This window comes from Pleurodeles waltl, chromosome 8 (assembly GCF_031143425.1).
Source record: "Pleurodeles waltl isolate 20211129_DDA chromosome 8, aPleWal1.hap1.20221129, whole genome shotgun sequence".
NCBI lineage: Eukaryota > Metazoa > Chordata > Amphibia > Caudata > Salamandridae > Pleurodeles > Pleurodeles waltl.
The window spans coordinates 1331523518-1331546503 of NC_090447.1; the positions used below are offsets into that span (position 1 = coordinate 1331523518).

The 22986-nt window shown below is 42.6% G+C and overlaps 1 protein-coding gene across 1 annotated transcript in view; it reads left to right on the forward strand.

Moving 5' to 3' along the window:
* CWF19L2 (CWF19 like cell cycle control factor 2) overlaps positions 1-22986 on the forward strand; it is an 860723-nt gene that overhangs the window by 56658 nt on the left and 781079 nt on the right. Inside the window, exons 3-4 of the mRNA XM_069202341.1 lie at positions 7442-7564; positions 14626-14742. Coding sequence (XP_069058442.1) covers positions 7442-7564; positions 14626-14742 — 240 coding nt within the window. The remainder of the gene's footprint in view (positions 1-7441; positions 7565-14625; positions 14743-22986) is intronic.

A 22986-nucleotide genomic window follows, 5' to 3' on the forward strand; every position in this document is an offset into this window, starting at 1 on the left:
AAAAGGAAGTTCCCAATGCTCACTCCTGCTCAAGTCCTGTATGCCCTTGACCCAGGTAGTTGATGGCATTGGACTTGCCAGATGCATACTTACATATTTCCGTCTTGCCTACAAAAAGGCATTACCTGCAGTTCATGGTGCGCCATGTGCACTTTTAATGCGCAATGCTCCCTTTTGGCCTTACCAGCATTCCTCGAGTCAATCAATCAAAGCATTTGTAAAGTGCACTACTCACCCGTGAGGGTCTCAAGGCGTTGAGGGGGGGAGAGGGGTGTTCACCAAGGTAACAGCAGTGGTCACAACTCATCTCTGGGGCTTGTGGGTTCCAGTCTTCCTCTACCTCTATGGCTGGCTGTTGAAGGCAGGCCCACCCTAGGCAGTCACCTACCACCTCCAAACTGCGGTGGACTTCTTGCACTTGATAGGGCTCACTATCAACCTGCCAAAGTGACACCTGATTCTCTTTCAGGTGCTCTCTTTCATCGGAGCTGTTCTGGACACGGTGCAGTTTCTGGCTTATCCTCCCAAACGGAGAGTCCAGGATATTCAGGCTATGATACTGATGTTTCAGCCTTTATCCTGGATTTCGTTGAGACTAACTTTGAGGATGTTGGGACTCATGGTCTCCTGCATCTTGATTGGGACACATGCCTTCTGGCATATGCAGGCTCTGCAGTGGAACTTGAAGTTCCAGTGGGTATAGCATCAAGAGAATTTCTCTGACATGGTCCCAATGTCAGAGGAAACTGCAAAAGGCTTGCAATTGTGGTTGATGAACTGCGATTGGGTCAGCGGCAGATCGCTGTCCCTCCAGTGATACACCTGGAATGGGGCAGCTATGTAGGAGAGGTGGAGATCAGAGACCTCTGGTCTGTGACGGAATCCCTACTCCACATCAACCTGCTGGAGCTCCAGGCGATCAGGCTGGCATTGAAAGCCTTTTTACCTTCATTAAAGAAAGGCCAGTGCAGGTGTTCACAGACAACACCACTGACATATAGCACTGCAACAAACAAATCCCTCTCACTACTGGAGAAGAAGTTCGGCTACAAGTTGTTTATACCAACACTGATACCTCTCCGAGCTTGGGGAGGGTGGAAGATGATCTTGCATTAGTTCCACTAACATCAACTAACTTAGAAACATTTGAACAAGACAACTCAACTACGAGCCAAACGGATGGTGCTGTCTGTAGTGTGCCACCACAGGAAACACCAACTCCACCACTGACAACGGCTACGCCATTTGCACGAACTGCCTCTGGTTATTTTGCCGATTTCCACGATGATTTCTCAGACTCATTCGCCTCTTCGACAGCTGATTTGTCAAGTGCACGTAAGCTAACAAACTGGTTTAAAGAAACATATTTCATTTTTCCATGAAACTATGTATGGCTTTCTCTGACTGTCCTAGCCTTTCTACTTTGGATTGGTTTTGTTATTACCTTTTTCTTATTAATACATGGTCATTTTCTTCCAGAGAGATCAGCGTTTGAACAGGTGGAGGAGGTTTTGAAACCACATTTTTCATCACATAAGTTCCGAAGAAGCTTATCTTTTGTGAACATTTCCGCAGTGCCAATTCCTGATGGGATTGTTTGGGGCAAAGTAATGTTTGATATAAATGGTCCCACGGAAATTATTCAAATACCGTATGTGTTCAAATTATCGATGAATGATATAGTAATACCACGCATTGTATCTCATGATTGGGATGTGAAAACAGTTGATTCTATGATGACAGAATTGCAATATTATACTGTCTTTGGAAACGAAGATGTTTACCAATTCAAAGAAAATTATGGTGATATGTTTTGCTATAATTATTATGGGCACCACTTCATACATAGAGCGAGTAGTCCCAAACGATATTTAATTACACGCAATGGGAACATTGTCCAACCCCACCGCAAGGGAGTTCTAAAACTTATACTGAAAAGTTTACATATTTTTCTGGGCACAATCAAAAGAATGCTGAGTCATATTATTTTAAAGTACCTTCTACTAAGGATATACACATGTTATTGACCAATACGAAATTTATATATTCGGAATCTTTTGTTTCCCGGTTATCAATAGAAGGCTATGAATGATCAATTGATCTGAAAAGTGTCTGGGGAACGAAAAATTGGCAGATCAAGGGAAAAGAAACATTGTTTAGATCATGTCTCATCCCTGTTCAAATGATCTTTTTAAATGAAACAGTGCAACAAACCAGTTGTTTAGGCTTAGCAACAATCAGGGAATTGAACATGCCCAGCATACCGTCCCCTGCTAAATTTTATGCATGGCAAAAATACACGAATGCAACTAAAGATGAGCTCGATGAGTGGGTCCAGAATGGTACGTTTAATGCTTCACTGACACGTCCAGGCGGGTGGTTATTGTGGCCCATAGATACCAACGGGTGACATCAACGTTTTATTAACTCCTCTGGGGGTTTTAGGACGAGTAGGCCAGACCCCCTCTATATATCTCCAGAACATGCAGATATCATTACAACATATAGTGTAGGAAAACTATGCCAACAGTGGCTAAAGCATCCTCACTAAACGCGGTTAAAGAACACCTCAATCTCTTGTCTAACACCACTGACTTACAAGATTTCTTGTCAGGCCCCAGACCACCACGTAGGAAGCATTTCTTATATGCAGTATACAATGAAATATGGAAACTTTCCCAACAAGATGCTGCTGCCCGGTTAAGGCAAATAGATAAGGAAAATCTGAAAAAGGCATTAGCTGTTGTGGATAATGGGATCAACACCTGGTCCGACCGGATATATACAATTAACAACATTGTCTTTTCTGCTATAGACATTATATGATCTGATATGTCTTCTTTATACCATGGACAGAGTCAGACCAGGTCCATCATGCAGTTGAGTTGGACGCTTAAAACATTGAGGCTGGTTGCGTTCCATGGCAGCACGTTAGTGCAAGGGAAATATTTTCTTCCTTTAATCTAACACAGCAACAACAATTAATGGCTAAAAAAGAAAGCGACTTATGTCATGCTTAACATCGCGAAACTAGAAAGGTTTCCTTTTACAGTGGCTGAAATACCATTGGCAGCGTGGTTAATACACAGGGTTATTAATCTGCCTATTTCAACATTAGAATTCATCTCCTGTTTGAAACACATTCCGGTAGGCAGATATGAAAAGCTGGGAGATAGTTACATCCATGAGGTGTGGGAGCTTCCCTTCTCGTACAAATGCTTCAATGGCATGAAAGAGGTCTTTCTTAGCAGTAGTGAATGCAAGACTTTTGTCAGCCATTCGATGATTTGTAAACAGCTGTCCTTGCATGGGGCGTGTAACGCCTCGGCTGCAAACTTTGCTTGTTATCTTAAGGGAGTTCCAGTCCCCTTGATTAGACCTACGTTCCAGGTGCTTTCAAACGGCAGCTACGTCCTTCTCAATAGTGAAGACTGTTATGGCATGCGAGCCGGAATAGTTTACGTTGTTTCGGTCTCTAAGGTCGTTCGTTACATGCTGCAGGAACGTACTGTTTCCCCCCACTAAAATGAAGGAGGTAGCCGATATCTGGCTTCACATTGCTACTTCAAACGTGAATTTTGACAAGTTAAGTAGACTCAAGGCTTTATTGTTTCAAAAGCATGTGGCCCTTACATCTGCACGCGAGACCTACGCACTTCTAATGGAAAGGTCATCAGCAGAAATACAGTCCCTGTTAAATACGTACTTTCCGAGACACTTTGGTGAACTCGTGGGAGGAATATTTAATGCGTCCAGCACGGCTGGATTAGCACATTTTTTCAAAGCTGTCGGTTCTGGTTTTGTTCACACCTTCTCCTCCATATTCGGTTTGATGCCTTCAGCTATCCACTCAATTTTCTGGTCCCCGTCATTCAGACCGGTTTTGTATTGTGTGCAGCCTGTGTTCCAGTGCCTCTGGTTCTCCTTTGAACATGCACTGGAAGTTTGTCTTTCACGGCAGCGCCCCCCAGCAATAGATGCTGATCTGTTGATGTTCTCGCTGAAGGTTCCTTAAAGAATCGATGCATCACCTCCCCTGCGCAGTAAGGAACCGACGTGACGCTTTGCTTTTAAGCGCCTCACTTCCCCTGTGGCCCACATCGCATTTGTTTTTGACTCATCCCAGATTCTTTATGCTAAAAAATACTATTATTGATTTGTATGGATTAAGACTCATTTCACCTAAAAAGTGATATCTTTATTGGATTGCTGTCTTTTTGCTCCTGTTTTATTCAGATAGATATTGGCTATTTTTCTAAACTGGTGTGAAGTCCCTTTGTAGTGTTTTCACCACTCTATTACTGTATGTGTGTTACTGTATGTGTGTGTGTGTTTTCAAATACTTTACACATTGCCTCCGATATAAGCCTGATGCTCTTGCCAAGCTACCTAGGGGTTATCTCAGCTGTATTGCTCCCTTACCCTGACTACAGTAAGGATCCCTACTTGGACAGGGTGCAAACCACTGCTAACTAAAGACCCCATTTCTAACACTGGACAATTGGTTCAATCCCTTTCATGTTCTGTCATCCCTCATTCAGACCTTCCAGTGGTAGGTGGTCCTGTCTTACTAGTCAGGTGCTTTTGCTCACCAACTTGGCCTCGGAGAATGGGTGGGATGGATGCATTTCTGGCAACTTTTCATCAGTGACATGGATTCAGATTAATCTCTTCCTGTAAACGTGGAACTTACCCACACAGACAATACCACAGCTGTGACCGATTTGCCAGCTGATAGTGCGATTTTGCAAATAGGCCTCAACATGTTTCTGCTAGTGTTCCACATTACGGGAATGAGCTATTTCAAAGTGTACATCCTGAACAGCTGTCTTCACTCTCACAAAAGACTTTGACTCCCTCTCAGAAGCCTTGTGTCACTCAACCATAGGTCCCTTTCTGACTAGACTGAACGCAAGAGGTAGCTGTTTTACGACTGAACTGGCTCTGCTTATAAGAGTTCATTGGAATAAACATGGGCACTCTTGTACGTCTTTCTTCCAACTCCTGTTTATGAAGGTCCTTTAGAAGATCAGGAAGAACCCAGTGTGTTTGTTAATTCTAGTGCCCTTTGTGTGATCTGTTTTTCAGAACAACTTTATCTTTGTCAGAAGGGCAACCTCTGACTCCTCCATATGAAAGACCTATCCAGGGGGGACAGGAAAAATGAGGAGAGAGTAAGTAGAGAGTGCAGCACTCCTCACTACCATTGCAAAGCATAAGCATATGATTCCTGGAGAGCTAATCTTTGTACACTTGGGTCTCTCCTCAACATTTACACTTGAGTAAATCTAAACGATTGTTTACTCTTACACTTTGGAGTAGCTTTTGTTCCCCAGGTGGTGGTGGTGATCTCCTATGGTAAAGTATAGGGAAAAATAAAAAAATATTTAAGAGTGATTTCTCAGAATAATTCAAAGTAAATTTTTTTTTTTTTTTTTAAATGTTACATTCGTATTTACATTAAGAGATTATTACGGTGTGGTAAAGTAAAATGTTTTATTTTGAGATACATTTTTAAAGTTAAATTGTATTACTTTATATTTTTAATGAGTTTAATTCATATAATTTAATGTAACATTATTTCGTATGGGCTTTTACTTTAAGATCGACCTCTATTATTTTTTATGAGATTATGTTGCAGTACTGGTGGTTGGCCATGTGTAGCACTAGACTTATTCCATCTCTGAGCTGGAATACATTTACTACTGTTTTGGGTCCCTTCTGACTGTAGTGAGTGCAGTTCTTAAATAGGAACGGGCTTACTCTTTTGTCCCTAAATCCTTCCTTAGCCCTTCATAAGCCCCTGATTACTCTTCCCTAACTCCTTCCTATCAAGCATTCCCATTTTTCTATTTACTCCTGTTGCCCTTCCAACATTTACTACTAAGTAGTAAACTTATAGGTGTGAGGATTGCCCCATAGAAAAGGTAGGAGAAGTGAAGGTGGAGATTTATACTCGTAGGTTTCTGAATTGCGTTTTGTAGTACATCAGTTGTACTAATGTGATACTTCTTTGTGTACTACAAAATTCAGTTTGTTAATCTGGCCCTCAGAGCTGAGCATCAGTGCAAATGGCTGAAGTTCAACCAGAGCATCCACAAAAAACATCAACCCTCTCACCTGCTCAGCTGAGATTATTTATTTTTCTTAATCGCTGGGCTCAGATGAGGATGCAGGTGGGAATCTACACCACTCATATTGCAACCTTTTGAGTCCACTGGAACAGACCATAGAAGTCCTTTTGCACGGCCTCTGAGGTTGTCAAAACTATACACTTGGGTCAAGTTATCTGTCACCAGTCGGGTGTCTCAAAGTCTCTTGGAACCAGAACCAGGCTGTTGCATGTGCCTTTTGAACTGTTTACCAATTGTCACTTAAGGCTTCTTATGTGATAAACTTTTTTCTTGTTCACATATAATCTGCCTAGCACTTACGTGAGTTGCAAGCACTTTGTACCTCATATCTAAGCACAGTAATACAGACAAATTGGCCCAAAGGACCTTTCAAACCTTTGTTTCAAAGGAGCTGTCATAGTGCTACGTATACAATTATGAGTTCAAGGGAAGACAATTTTCTTCCCCAGCTTCAAACCACCATAAAGCTAGGCACCTAAACAAAATACTGCTTCCACATTTTGTGATGCAAAGGGAACGCAGATATTTTAGATGGCACTGACACTTTTTTTCTGACCTATATGTCGAAGTGCCAATCCCCAACTGCATTGCTATCTGATTTAAGTTTCATTATTAAGAAAAAGGAATACCATTGGATATTTCAAAGCACTCTGCTCCAGGAGAATGCTTTAACAGCGATATATTTCAAGACTTTGTTTTTTGGCGCTCTGGGCTCCTTCAGCAACCAGGTGAGTCCTCCAAAGGCCATAATAGCTGAGGAAAGGGAATATCATAGCCAGAGGGTGCATAGTACAAGAGTTCAATTAAGAGGACAAAAAGGTGAGGTTGTTTTGATTTTGTATTGAAGTTTTGTGGCCAGAGAGCCTTAGCTAACTTCTTGGAGATAATATCTTCAACGCAAGTAGTCTTTTGCTTTTACCTACCTAGTTTATTCATGGGATGTTCAGTAATGTATATATTAAAATTTGCTAAAAGGAAAGGTGGGTTTGTGCCAAGATTCAGTGTGATTACTTTGAAGGCCATACTTGGGTGGGTGGGGGCAGTGGAATTGTTTTGGGTACAGTGGAAGTCTTAGTAGAGTCTGCTGCACAGTATTTGACATTTTGTACTTTGACACAAGATGGAATGCCTAGGTAGATCTGTTTGAGGTTTAACCAGTAAGAGCATAGATTGCCACAACTTCCATTTGGGGTAGAATATAGGAGAATTGTTGCCTAAAGATTCTCAGCTGAGTCTGTGAGGGCCTCCGAATGAGATCTGATTTTTGCCCATCATCCTTAACTTTTATTTATTTGTTTTGTTTAAAGGACAATTCTGTGAAGAAAAAGAAGAAAAAAGAGAAACATTCAAAGAAAGCTAAAAAAGAAAAGAAGCAAAAAAGTAAAAAACAGAAGCTTGAGAAAAATGTGGAGTCTGCTGACAGTTCTTCGGTAGGTTTTCAAAAGTAATGTGGCAAGATATTTGAATGGAATAAGCTAAGCACAATTAATCGTTTGTCTAATATTGCAGTTTCTAAGTGTGTATCATATAGTGTTCCTTGAATTAACAGCAGCAGCAGACACATGTCACAGAGGAAGCTCTAAGTCTCTCTTTTGTAATAAAAAAATGTATTGACTTTATTACAAGGACAAACTATAACAGTCAGTTCATTTGTAATGTGCTGTCCATAGTTAAAAATGAGCATCTCGATGCAGTACAGACACACCAGAATAATCCCACTGTTTGCCGAGGGCAACCGTGTACATTTATTTATTTATATATATATATATATATATATATATGTGTGTGTGTTCCTCCATTTGTGCACACTAGCCCATAACTACTCTCCATGGGTTAATTAATTCCTTGGCTTCCAGTTTTTTGTGTTTAGCAAGGAGGATGCCTATCCCATCCATGCCCTGTCTCCCCTGGGCCCCCCCAAATCTACCAAAAGTCCCAGCAAGGCAAAGATCTGTCATGTGTGAGGACCCTCAATAGATGGGTGAAAATCTCTTGACAATGATGGGGCATTTCCAGACCACATGAAAGATGGTCTCCCCTCCTTTTCCAGTTTTTGAGTTATGTAATATGTGAGTTCATAAGCAGTGCATTATGGGGGCGCAAGTTATAGTTAGCTCAGGTAACTATAACTGCTGGATTTCTATGGTTTTGTAAGTGTGGAATGTGAGCCTAACTATAACGTCCCTGTACCTTTTAGGTTTTTTAATTATACTTGTATGTTTTGTAAAATTATTTCTCCCAACTATAACCTCCCTCTAACCTTCATTTTTTTTTTTTTTTTTTTTTAGTGAATTTAAATTTTTTGTTTAACGTAAAGTAATTTTAATTCCTATATGTTAATCCAACCGCACCTGCACACATCCTGCGGCCAACCCTTACAGCCACCCCACCATGCGTTGCACACGGCCTTTGGGTGTGTGCAGCAGGGGTTGGCTGCAAGGCCTAGACTGTGGCCAGGCCCTGCAACCAACCCATATAACCACCCACCCCCACGCTGTGCACCGGCGGCCTGCAGCAGTGCCTGGCTTGTGGACAACCCTTATAACCACCCAACCACGCACTGCGCACAGCCTTTGGCAGTGGGCAGCGGGGGTTGGCATGCAAGCAGCCACTGTAACCACCGAACCCTGTACTGCTTACGGTCTTTGGCTGTGCACAGCGGTGGTTGGAAGCAGGGCCTGGCCTGTGGCCAACCCTTATAACCACCCAACCACGCACTGTGCACGACCAAAGGCTATGCAAAGCATGGGTTGGCCTGTAACTAACCACTATAAACCACCCAAACCCGCTCTGGGCTCGGCCTTCCCTTATAACCACGCATAGCCTTTGGCCGTGCGCAGTGGGGGTAGACCGCAGGGCCTACAGCCAACCCCTATAACCACCCAACCTCACACTGTCCACAGCCTTTGACCACGCGCAGTGGGGGTTGCCAGCAGGGCCTGCAGCAACCCCTGTAACCACCCAACCGTGTGCTGCGCACGGCCGAAGACTGTCAATAAAGCCAATGAATGGCCAGCAGTTGGTGGGCTGTAGGCCCCCTGTATGTAAACAAAATGTCTCACCAGCGACTGTGCATGCACTGTGTCAGGCGAGACCTTAAAAATAAATCCATGATGTCAGCAATGGAAGGATTCATCTGATCCAATCAGAAACATGAAAGTATAGTGTTTTTCAGTGCCAGGACAAGCACAACAATAAGAGCAACGAATTAGGAGCAGGGATCTAAGATAGATAAGAAAGTCATCCATGTGTGCAACTGTCTGATCCCTGCTTACAAGACAGCTAAACTCTTTAGGCGAGACTTAAAAATAAGATGATGATGGTTGTAATTGCCAAGGAGAGAAGAGTTTTAATTAGTCACTTTTATTTGTGTGTGGGTGATTTTAGTAGTAAATAGTATTTTATTCTGAGTTGCATGGTTAACATATGTTGGACTCTGGCATGAAGCAGCAAAACACAAACCCTGGGATCCAGTCTGTGTGTGTGATATTTGGACGCATGGCTAGAATTTTGTTCAAGTTCTACTCAACAGGTTAGCTCTTTCAGCCTGGATTGCATTTATATGGCGATCACAGTAATGGTTCTTTTAGGTTAATCTATCAACGTTACCAGTTTATCATTACACACAATTTAAGTACAAGAAAGTGTGTGGCTAGCCTTAGCTCATGTCTGTGCTTTTCCAGTTGCATGTTGTTTTTCTTTGTCTTGTAGTAAGTGTTTTTAGTGTGCCTTTGGGCTGAGTTCCGTTCCCATCTAACTACTAGAGTTAAAAACGAATGCAGATAAAGGGGCAAACCAACTGTGGAAACTAAGACATAGTATGTAACATAATTTTGTTTTATGAGTAGTGGTTGTGCTGTCAGTTTTACTGCAACGTAGGAGTTTGCCGGGAGCTGCTTTATCGCCCAGTATGTCGTCTGACAATATACTTTTAAACTTACGGTAATTTCACTTTTGCAGTCCGTACCCTACTGTTTTTGGTATGTTTTGGAAATTGTGTGTGTGTTACAAGGCGATTTAGCTCTGGCACAAATTATTTCCAGAAGTTACTATACTGATAGCTCTCTTACTCATAATCTGCCCACATATTACAAATCTGCATTTTCTGTGTCTAAACTAAAACTTCGAATTTTTCCCTCCTTCACTCCGTTCAATCGATGGTCTTAAGAGCTAAATTAGGAATACAAAAATCACATATTTTACCTTCCTTAGTTATAGAGCATTCTCGCAGTCCGTTTTAACGCCGAGACACCTAGTGCTGGCTTATCACACGTATAACAAATGATCAGTCTATCAATCACAGGCTACTTAAATAACTTGCATAAAATCCTAACTGATTCAGGCCCTCGTGTAACTTCTCTCTTAACCAAAACTCTTGCTATGCCTACACCATTTTTATTCAGAGCGTCTTCTGCATGTGTAGCGTCCTCTTTTTGAATTGTTTCATCTCCACGAAAAGGTACACCGTTAATAATTGCATTTACAACTGTTTTCTAAGGCTGAAAGGTGGACTAGCTATTATATTCAAACAGGCAATAAACCTCAGTAAAACAGACAACATTTCCATACAAGGTTGTGAAGCCCTCCTCACCAGATGCCACCCTACTCCAACTTCCTCCTGTAACTTTCTCCTCCTTTACAGACCTCCACCTTTCCATATGCTTTTCTAGATACATGCTCAAACCTTATAACACTATACTCCAAATTATGCTTTCTTGGGGATCTAAACATTTGGTTTGACAAACCCTATATGCCCCATCCAAAAGATATCACCACTGGCCTAGTCGCATTGAACCTACATCAGATTGTACACAATCCCATACACCTCGCTGGACACATCCTAGATGTCATTTTTGCTAAGCCTGATCTAGTTAGCATTCATAGCATCATGCCAATCACTTGGTCAGACCACCATTTGCTAACCTTCCAACATAAAACTCCACAAATCAACACACCCCACAACTACTTACATACATGCACCTATCGACCATGGGGCAAACTCAATTTTGATGACTTAGAAACACAACTAACAGCCAACACAGATCTTGATACAATTAATTCTGTGCCAAAACTTTGAGTGGCTACAGGAAGCTTTTGATATCCTAATACCACTCAGAAAAACTAAACATGACAAAAGTAAACCAACACCTTGGAGAAACACAGAACTTAAAAAGATAAAGCAACAAATCAGAAAGTTGCAGTGGACCTGGCTCAAATCAAACAACAGTCAAGAAAAACTGCAGCTACACAAACTTAACAGAATATACAAATCATTAATCAAAAAAGCTAATTCAAAATGCAAAATCTACAGCCAAGGAATTTTATAAAATTCTCAATGAATTTCGAAAACCTACATGCATGGAAGGAAGTCATCCCACTACTCAAGATTTCACAAGCAAATTGGCAACTCACTACACAACCAAGGCAGACACATTGGACTCCTATTTAAAACAGAAGAAAACCATCAGCAAGACCCCAACAACTACAGACCAATCACAAATGGAGCTTTCCTGTGCAAATTGATAGAAAGAGCAGCATTCTCCCAGATGTCACAATTCATTGAAGACAATTCTATACTTTCAGACTTCCAAACTGGATTCCGCCCAGGAAGAGGCACTGAATCAGCACTCATAGCAATCTGGGATGATCTTAAAAAGACAGTCGACTGTAAGGGAGTTGCTGCACTACTTCTCTTGGACCTCTCGGCTGCCTTTGATATGGTTGACCATGACACCCTAATTCAAAGACTCCACCAAGCCGGCATACAAGGGACTGCTCTCGACTGGATTACTTCCTATCTTTAAAAAAGATCTAATATCATCTACTCGCCCCCCTTCTCGTCCAAACCCTACCTCACAAAAGCAGGGGTCCCCTTAGGATCAATCATCTCACCTTTGCTTTTCAACATCTACATGATATCATTACCAGAACTAATCAATGATTTTCATCTCACATGCTACAACTATGCAGATGACACACAAATACTACTTAAATTAGAATGCCCCAAAAACATTGAAAACTCAGAAATCTTCAGTTGCCTCAGAGCCGTTGATCAGTGGATGACCTCTCGGAGCCATCTCAAACTAAATACCTCCAAAACAGAAATACTCATATGTGGTGACTGGAAAAGTTATGATCCTCTGTGCGTCTGGCCTGACGATCTCAGACCACCTCATCAATTATGGATTCCAAGTTAACTTTGAATGCCCAAGTGGACAAATTAGCACGAACAAGCTTCATCACCTTGAAGACTCTACGATGCATCTTCCCCCACCTCGGATTGCCACACAAGGTGCAAGCTACTATCCCGCTTATACTATCCAAACTGGATTATGCCAATTGCCTCTACCATGGATCTCTATCTATTATGAAAAAACTACAACGTATTCAGAACTCCACAGCCAGGCTACTATTGCATGTAAAGGCACACGCCCACATCTCCCCTGCCTTGAGAGCACTACACTGGTTACCCGTTGCCAGAAGATGCACTTTCAAGCTGCTTTGTATCACCCACAAAGCTATACATGGAACAGAACCGCTTTTTATCAGAAACAAAATAACCAAACACATCCAACAAAGAAACCTCCGCTCAAGATTGGCACCCTGCCTTAGAACACCACCATACAAGAAAAAGACTATAGGTGGTACATCTTTCTCCGCTCAAGCAGCCAAACTATGGAATTCATTACCCCCCAACTATAAGAGCCACAGATAACTTTCTTGTCTTCAGAAAACTACTCAAGAGTTGGCTCTTTCCTTCATAACCACCATATTCAAACAACTATGGACTGCATATGCCTATGTTGATAAATATTTTTTTCTGATTTGTATATTTCTAGTTATGTATAGTTCTTTAGAAAATATGTATCAATACTATGTCATAACATTAAATTACACACACACTCTTTAAACCTGTTTGACTAAGTATATTTACCCATGGTTCTAATTATGTATTTTTTGTACATATATGTGTGCATAAGTGTGTGTATGTGTGTGTGTGTGTATAAATATAAATGTCCGTATGTGTGTATGTTGTTCTGTGCTTGGCATGTACGTGGGTCATTGCATGGTTCCTGGGTGTATTGTTATACTAGATATCTATGAATCCCTGCTCTCATCTTATCACACTTATCTACCCATCATCATATGTCATGTCTCTATCAATCTATCCTCCATTCCCACTCTGACTCATCCCAAATCCATTCTACTACTTTCATCTCCTAAATGATAGAGTTTAGAGTTCTGCCTAAGCTCTTCCCTCCGTTTCCACATCTAACTCACCAAACCTCACCCTACTACCATGACCTCCCAAACAACCCTGCTAAATTCGCCCTCATTTATCTCACCCTGCTACTATGATCTCCCTAACCCTTCCACAGACTCTTCCCTCCTCCACCCCCCTTTACTCATCCCAAGCCTTTGGGATGAGTAAATGAGGGATATGCTCCCGATTAACATTTCTGGATTTCTTTCCTCCTCCACCCCTCCATTACTCCAGTCAATCTAACTAACAAACTCTCATATTCCGCGGCTCAAATTAACTCAGAATAATACTAAAACTGTTCTCATATTTCCCAATACTAATCCATCACTAATTCTTGTTGGGTTCCAGGGTAGCATTCTACTCGCCGAAAAGCACTTCGCCTCATCAGGGGTAGTAAGCGCTATATAAATACTTTTACAATTACATTTACAATTTTTGACTGGGTCAAACCATCAACATTTACCTGACCATGATTCATAGCATGTCGGCCCCAAAGAGCACCCAGGATATGGCACCCCGTGAACTAGCAACTATTTTTGTTTACTATTTTTTGAACTTTCTTTTTTACTTACTATAATTCATGATCCTTATATCAATGTTTTCCTTTTTGTGTCATCTTTGTGTTCTAGAGATGTGTAAACGTTTATTGTACTCCAAGTTTACTGATCTTGGGACCCTCAGGAGGAGGCTTGTCAGCGTACAATTACCCAGAAAAAAACACTCCTCTGGATAGTTTTGGACAATTGGATCAGGCCTCCTGCAGTTGTAATCCGGTGGAGGTGCAGTGAGAGAAATAAAACAGTTTTCCAAAGGTCACTGACTATTACCAGCTATTAACTGTGCTCTTCATACAGTGGAGAGAGGTGGTTGCCCAAGACAGAGTGTCAGCCTGGCTGTTAGTGTGCATGCTTGGCAATAATTTGGGGCATTTAGATTTGGGGCCTGCGAGGCTGAACATTCATTTTACAGCTCTGAGCTAATCAGAGGGTACTTACCCTGAGAGTAGGGCACAGGGACCCCATAGAAAAATGATTACTAGGCAGCAGCTGCAACCTGCAGTGGTGACATGTGCCATATTGTCTGTCGTCCTGAAACTGAGTTTCTGTATATGTGTAGTGCCTACAACTACATTGGTTCTTGCACTAATTAAATGCACAATACTGCAACAGTGGACTACGCGCAATAACTATCTTAATGAGCTTGATTCCTGTGTACTTTTTTTTTAAGGGGTCAGAAGATGAGTGGATCGAGTCAACATCAGTTACCCAGTCACATGGCATTCAAAAGGCATGGAAAATTAATAAAGAGCAGTCTGGTAAAGATGAGACTCCTGCTCCGGTCCAGGTGAGATGAACCAGATAATTAATGCAGCTATCCAACCAGTTGCTGTGCCACAAGGGAGAAACTGTTTTCATTGGGAACTTTTATTGTTGCATGCAGGAGTATTGCTTGAAAAAAGTATAATTAAAAGTATTCCATTATAATTTGTACCTCTTTGTGAAAGTTACGTTTTGTTGCCACAATGTAACAACAAGTTTAAAATAACAAATTTTCCATTATATAAAAGAGTTGGCATCACATATCTGTATGTTCTAATATTAGATTAATTAGCTATAGAGCAGTTGTTCTTTCTTAAGCTGGTACTGTTGGTTAAGTAGATGCCTATAACCCCTAAAACATGCTTTACAAAGTGGTTTATGTGACTTTCAGAGGCGAAAAGGAAAAGCAAGTTAGTGGTCACTATCTACCCCTTAACCTGCAACTCTTTCCCTGACCCTAGTCCTTCCCGCTAACAGCCTTCCATGGAGTAACTTGAACAAGTGGCTGGCTTGACACTAGAGTGGGTCGCTAGGTTGTCACTCTGAGGTGTGATTAATAACTAGGTCTGTGTGGAGAGCTCCGCTACGCTGACGGAACAAACAGAGTTTTTGGCACTCCAAGCTCTGCTAGTCCTGCCAGCGGAGCGGAGCTCACCCGATGTGTGCTACAGCCCAGTATGGGCTGCACAGCGCAAGCGCAGACAGTCTGTGCTTGCACTGTGCAGCCCATAATTGTGCTGCAGTGCGCACCGGAGCACAGGAGGCAGCTGCTGACGAAGAGAAGACTCGTCGTCATTGGACGACGAGCAAAGGAGGACCCCCGGGAAGACCCAGGTAAGTCCTCGTCTCTTTCTTTTGTTGTCGTCGTTTGTGCACTCTGGTGCACAAAAAAGGACTGAAACAGAAGCTTTCACTGCCTACGGCCCTGGCCTCAATTCAGGACAGGGCCGTAGGCAGTGAAAGTTGCAGTTTCAGGCCCCTTGTGCACATGCCTGTCCCGTGTGCACTGCACACGAGGCAGGCTGGTGCACATCAGGCCTGGCAGTTTAGGGCAGGGCCGTATGCAGCGAAAGAAAGTTGCAGTTTCAGGCCTCTCATGCACCAGCCTGCCCCGTGTGCACTGAGACCAGGCTCGACCCTGCTTAGCTCTTCCGAGATGGGCGCATTCAGGAGGACTCCGCGGGTCATGGAACTCTGCCTTTGCGGAATTCCACTGAGGTTTTTTTCAACTCCACAGAAACCCGGAAAGCCAGACTCAGTTTACTTCTCCCAGGCCTATTAATCACTAGTACACTGTAAATTTGTCTGTATGTAAAAGGTTCACTGGTGGTAGTTGTGTTAAAATGTGTAGTATTTTATTGTTTCCATGCGGCACTTGCCAGGCAGTGTGGCAGTTTTTTAATGGCTCACTGCTCAGCCTCTCCTGCTTGAATATTCATACTCAATTATGACCTTTGAAAGTGGCAGTTAAAACGTTTAATGTGCAGTCAGAGTTCAAATTATTTTGCTTGCAAGCTAGTTGTAAGCAGCCAGACTCACTCTCAAACGCCCACTCTGCTGTCACATATCCAAACACCTCAAGGACTTCCACTGGCTCTCAATCCACAAACGCGACACAGACTCTTGTGAGTGTGGAGGCAGGTGGAGGTGACCGGGATGGCCTGGTTGGACATCAGGATTTAACTGTTGATTGCAATCCCTAGGTTCCTGGCGGAGTTGGACGGAATTGACATTGGTACTAGTTCTAAGGGCAACTAGACAGAGGATCAGACAGGTGCCTTTTCTGACTAGGATCCACTTCTGTCTTTTAGTTGTTGAGTTTCATGCAATTGTTTTTCATCCATTTCACAACCTTGGGCATGCACCTGATCGCATGGGTTGAGTGTGGTGTCTTCAGAGAGGGAGAGGATGAGCCAGGTGTTGGTGACTTAAGAGATGATGCCGAGTCCATGAGCATGGAGGATGGTGGTGAACGGGGTCATGTAGATGTTGAATAGTGCAGGGCTGAGTGAGGAGCCGTGAAGAACACAGTAGATCAGGCTGAAGGAAGTGGATAAAGATGAGGCGAAGCCTACTGTTTGGGTATCTCCTGAGAGGAAGGAGCTAAACCATCAGAGTGCTAGTCTGGATCCTGGTTTTGTGGAGGAATTGATAGAGGATGGGGTCAGAGATGGTGTTGGAGGCGCCCGAGAGGTTGAGTAGGATGAGTGCTGCTGTGTCTCTCTTGTCCATTTTAAGTCGGATGTTGTGGATGACAGCAAGAAGGGCAGGCTCTTTGCTGTGGTCAGGTCTGAATCGAGATTGGGAGAGTTCCAAAAGGTGGTTGGCCAGGCAGTTGATGATAAGCTTTTCTAGCACTTCTGCCAGGTAGAGGAGGAGAAACCTGAAACAGGCACAATGGTGCTATCCAACATTTTATAACAATACAAGGCTTAAGACAGCTTCATCAATATGACCATACTCAACACTTCGCTCTCCACAGCCCTTTCCCGGAAGCCTGGAAACAAGCAGAGATCAGACCCCTCTTCAAGAAACCCTCTGCAAAACCCTGTGAGTTGCATAACTACTGCCTTATCTCCCTGCTCCCATTCCCTGTCAAAGTCCTTGGAAAAGGCCATCAGCTTCCTACTCATGAAGCACCTAGATGGAAACAACCTTCTACACCCATCCAAATTAGGATGAAGAGCCAATTACAGCACTGAGACAGCTCTAATTGCCGCAACGAACGACATCCGCACCCTGCTTGACATGGGGGAAACAGCCGCCCTGATCCTACCCGACCTCTCTGCCGCTTTCGATACGGTCTCCCACCACACACTCATCGAAGACTACGCCAGATTGTGATCACTAACGACGCACATAAGTGGACGCATCCAGAGAGTCCTCCAGCTCCTTTCACTTCACAAGCCAAGCACACCATCTGCGGCGTCCCCCAAGGCTCCTCACTCAGCCCAACCCTATTCAGCATTTACATGGTACCACTAGCAGACATCGTGAGAGCGCACAACATCGACATAGTCTCTTACGACAATGACACACAGCTAATCCTCTTGCTCTCAACAGACCCCACCCAAGCAAAGATAACTTTCACAACTGTATGAAAAGCGTTTCTGCCTGGATGAGGGACAAATGCCTGAAGCTCACCACAAACAAAATGGAGGTGCTGATCTTCGGCAGACAATCAACCCTCTAGAATGACTCCTGGTGGTCATCAGAACTCTGACCCATTCCGAACACCTAAAAATCACACCTTGAACCTCGGCATCACCCTCGACAGTGTACTCTCCATGAGACAACAGGCCATTGCTGTCTCCTCAGACTGTTTCCACATGCTCTTCAAGAACTTCAAATGAGTCCCCCTCGACACAAGGAAGACAGTGACACAGGCCCTTATCACCAGCTGACTAGACTACGGCAATGTACTGTATGTAGGCACCTCCACCAAACTCCTGCAGCGACTCCAAACAGTCCAGAATCCACAACCTACCTAAGATAACCCACATCACCCAGCACCTTAAGGACCTCCACTGGCTCCCAATCCGTAATAGATGCCTCTTTAAGCTCCTAACCTATACCTACAAAGCCTTCCACAACCTAGGACCTGCCTACCTCAACCACCGCCTTCACCTCCAGCAACCACCACGAACCTCCGCTCCGCACACCTCACCCTTGCACAGACACCACAAATACAACGCTGCCTCACAGGAGGACACTGTGCGCTCTCCGCCTTCACCTTCGCACCCCACCATCGCTGATCCACTTCAGTAATGAACTGAAGACCTGGCTCTTCGAATAACATCTGCAGCAAGCGCCTGGATACCCTCTCGGGCAATAAGCAGTGCTATACAAATATCGACTGAATGATTGATGCTGGAGTCACCACACTGTTGGTATAGTTCACACAATTTTCTCCCATTAAAATATGCTATGGAATAGTTCTATGGCACAGTGCTCGCCTCAGGTATTTGGCAGTAATAAGCTGTTGAGGGATTTACACTAGCAGAGACTGGTGAATCTACTCATGTGCTCCAAATACAGCTTCAGCACTATCTTTCCCAGGGTATCAGTTCTTTCATTGTCTGCAAACCTGTTTGGTAGGACATTGCTCTATTGTTAGGCTTCCTAGCCTGTGCCGCAATAACCAACAGCTCTGTGTCCTTGCGTATAAGGCAGTTTAAATTCTTTGTAAACTGCCTAACATTACTGCTGGCCAATCAAAGCTTGTAGTAAGGAAGATCAACATGTGGGTGGAATTGAGATCCTTCCCTCACTAGATCTTCCTAAAACTCTTTTTCTGGTTATAACATAAGGTCTAGTGAGAACTATGCTGACAGTCCCAACCCAAAGAACAGGGTTTTACATACCACATCGCTTAGGAAAAGGAAACAATTTGAAATAGGATGCAACCGTTTGATTGGTAGTGAAGCCTAATAGAGGTTTACATTTTCAACATGCAATGTAATAATCTGGATATATTTAATGTTGAAGCTACTTGAAAGACCCTATATAGTGATAAACATTATAAGTCTAGAAAGTGATGAATTGTTTGAGTATTAGTATTAAGATAATAGGCGCCCTTGATAAGTGTGTATGAGCAGGATTAATTAGTGATGTATAATTATGTGCCAGTTTAGCTGGAGAAGATGGGCCCAATTCACAATGAAAGAGGTAAATCTGCATTCACAGATCTACACCTATGTGTAAATGTAGATTTCCTGGAACAGGATTTACACCAACCTTTGGCTAGAAGTAAAAAACAGACCCTTTCCAAGGTGGAACAAGGAAGGAGAGGAGTTTGTGAATACCCACAAACAGCATTGTTTGTGAGCATTCACAAAACTACAAGGTTAAGCATTACTTCGAACATCAACAACTTTACAGTGCCTTGAGTGATACTTAAATCTGCACTTGCAGCAGAGATCTCCATACACATAAATTGGCTTATGTCTGCGAGGAAAAGTTTTGTGAATTCCTGGTAAGTGTACGTAAGGTAAATGTGGCTGTAAAAATACATTTAAGATCAAATTTACCTTTGTGAATAGTCCCTTGTGTATATGTTGTGACAAACGTCTCATTGCTTTTACAGAATGTTTACAGACATGTGGAATTACATTCTTTGTGAACATTCAGTGTCTGCAAAGCTCATTCTTTGCCTGGTCGAAAGGAAACCATGTGAATATTTACCCATCCTGTGCTTGCACAAGTTCAAAAGGATTGTTTTCAAATACAGAGCACAGTTTCTCAGTTCTATATCTATGTTGGACCTAGCCCTTTCTCCAGAGTCACCCCTAGACTTTTTGCCTTCACCCATCCTGTTTTCCGAAACAATTTTTGTTGGATTTAGATCTATGCACTTTACCACTGTTAAGCAGTGTTAAATGCTTGTGTTATCTCCTTTAAGCATGGTAACATTGGCCTACTCCTAATTGGCACATTTAATTTACTTATAATCCCCTAGTAATGTGGTACTACATGTAAGCAGTGTCTGTACATTAAATGCTACTAGTGAGCCTGCAGCACTTATTGTACCACCGCCCGAAGTAGGCTTTTTAAACATGCCTCAGGTCTGCCATTGGAGCAAGTGTGTTAAGTTTTAAACTGCCATTTCGACCAGCCAAAATAAAAAAAATTCTAAGCCTAAAACTCCCTTTTTATTACATGTAATTCACCCCAGAGTAGGCCCTAAATGGCCCATAGGGCATGAAACATATTTAAAAAGCTGGATCTATATTTGTAAGTTTTACATGTCCTGGTAGTGAAATACTCCCAAATTTGTTTTCACTACCCACATTTGTTTTTCACTACTGTGAAGCCTACCTCTCCCTTAGGATTACATTGGGTTACCTTATGATTACATTTGATATGTTTGTCTTGGAATAAGTAAAAATATAATGATTTCTAAAGAATTCTAATTTGAAACCCTTTGTAAGTTCTTTTAAATGCTTTTTATTAAGTTTGTAGTTGTTTTTACTGTTGCTAATGTTTGGAATCATTGTTAATTCCATCACTGAAGGAAAGCATTTTCTGCAAATATAATATGGATGTGATATAATGTACTGCATGAATTGCTGAAAAACATAACACAATCTATTCAATAAACATGTTTTTAAAAAGTATGCAGTTATACAAATAATAAGCCAAGGCCCCTGCACTATAAATTATAGAAAAAAGAGAGAAATTGAAATAACTAGCCTCGACACATGGTAAGAAAACAACTCAACATGGTAGTGTTCATTGAAGACATATCAATAATACTGTCGTGCACAGTCCCCATCAGTAATTTGAAAAAATAAAGTTGTGTACTTGCAGATGCAGGATGCAGATGCCAATTACTCACGGCTGATGGAGCTCACTCCACCGTGGAAATTTACCAGAGCTTACAGGGGGAAAAGAGTCAGTGTGTGAGAGTAGATCAAGTATCTCAGTCAAGGTAGGCTAAAAACCCTCTTTAATGGTAAAGTCCGATTTTAAGTCGAAGTTTTGAAATTCCACTTTTAGGAAGCTGACATTGCCTGCCTACAGCCTGTGTCCTAGTTCATGTGACTAGGTGTAGTGAGTTGTTGTCCTTTGTGTTTTCCTCCCTGACAGCCACAAAGTAGAGGGCCTGGGTGTTGGTAGGATAAGCCAACCTAGTTAGGATGGTGGGGGACAAGCTATACACAGTCCTATTTGCATTTCAAAGACACTGCTTCAGCTCACACACAAAGAACTTCACACTAGACTCTTGGGCCTGCAGACAGACTGGGACCAGGACAGAGAGGCAAGAAATTCTAAACACCTCTGTGGAGGGGAAACTCCAAATGCTTCTCCCATTGCAAAACTTGCACCAGGTATAAAAAGGGAGCCCGCAGACTCATTCTTTAGTACACCCCTGAACCTGTGGACCCTACAGAAGAGGGACTGCCCTGCTGCGTGAGGCCTGCCCTGCTGTCTGAGAAGGGAGACTGGACTACCTCCTTCATCCCAGGCTACACAAATGACTTAAAGGGCTAGTTAGTTGGCCTCCTGTTCTGAGCTACAACAAGCTCGAGAGGCCTCGCTGCAGCTGCCGAGTTGGCCTGCTGCACTGAACCTGCAACTGGACCTGCCTGAGGCCTGCTGCCCTCTGCTGGATTGAGTTCTTGATCCCCAAGAGATGCCACCAGATCCTGGACCCTTGATGGGGCTTCATTTGAGCTCTTCCTAAAAGACAAGGAGAAATCCTGAAGTTTTGAGGTCTTCACAACAGCAAAGGGACCTATTCGAGCCAAGATTGCCCTCCAATGCCAGGGTGATTCTCATCTTTCCAGGGTGTATGCACCAATAGTTTTTCATGGTTCTCCTCCACATAACAGAATGTCCATTGAAGAATCTAAAGTTCAAATCTCTTTGCAATTTCTAGAGTCATATCCTGCTCCTCCATTCCTCTATCGCTGACCGTGGCAGCTAGGCTTCTGAAAATATCTATTATGGACATCTGAATCTGCTGCAAGGTAGTATTGATATTCTGAATGAGGCCAAATAATCTTTTTTCCACAACAGCTTGAACCTTTAAATGGAAAAGATTCTGAACATGTACATGCAAAATGTTAAGTTTTACGAAATGCCCGGGAGAGGAGGTTTTCACACGCCTTATTATACTTGGAAAAGATGGGTCTGCAATTTTAATTAAGCTAATTTTAAGCATTGTGAATTACAGAAAGTGTGCTTTACAGACCTCGTTTTCAAAATCCACTTAAGAAAAGACATAGTTTTTAGATTTGTAGTAAAACTTTTATTAAGGCAGCGGCATTGCCACCATCTTACCCATATGACTCCATAGCACCAATGTTGCCCAAACTGCCACTTATATCTCCTTTTCCCAAAGTTCATCAAACATCTCTTTTACCCCTAACCAAGTGAGAACTGCTGCTCGCACACTTACTATGTATCTCCTGGACGGCAACAGAACCATGTTAGCTAGGATATTTTGTTCAATATGATCATAATTGTTCTTCCATGCCCACTTCATTTCTGTGGAAGTGTTAGACTTGGCATCCTTGGCATGGTCTTCCCTAACTTTTTGCCTCTGTTTCCAAGGTTGTTGATGTGTGCTGGGCTCTTGTTTTTGCTGTTTTTGTTACTCAGTGCACTTTACCACTGCTATCCAGTGCTAAAGTGCAAGTGCTACTATGTAAAATGTATGTGTAATTGGATTTCCATGGTTGGCATATGTGATTTACTGGTAAGTCCCTATTACAGTGCACTAGAGGTGCCCAGGACCTGTAATTTAAATGCTACTAGTGGGCCC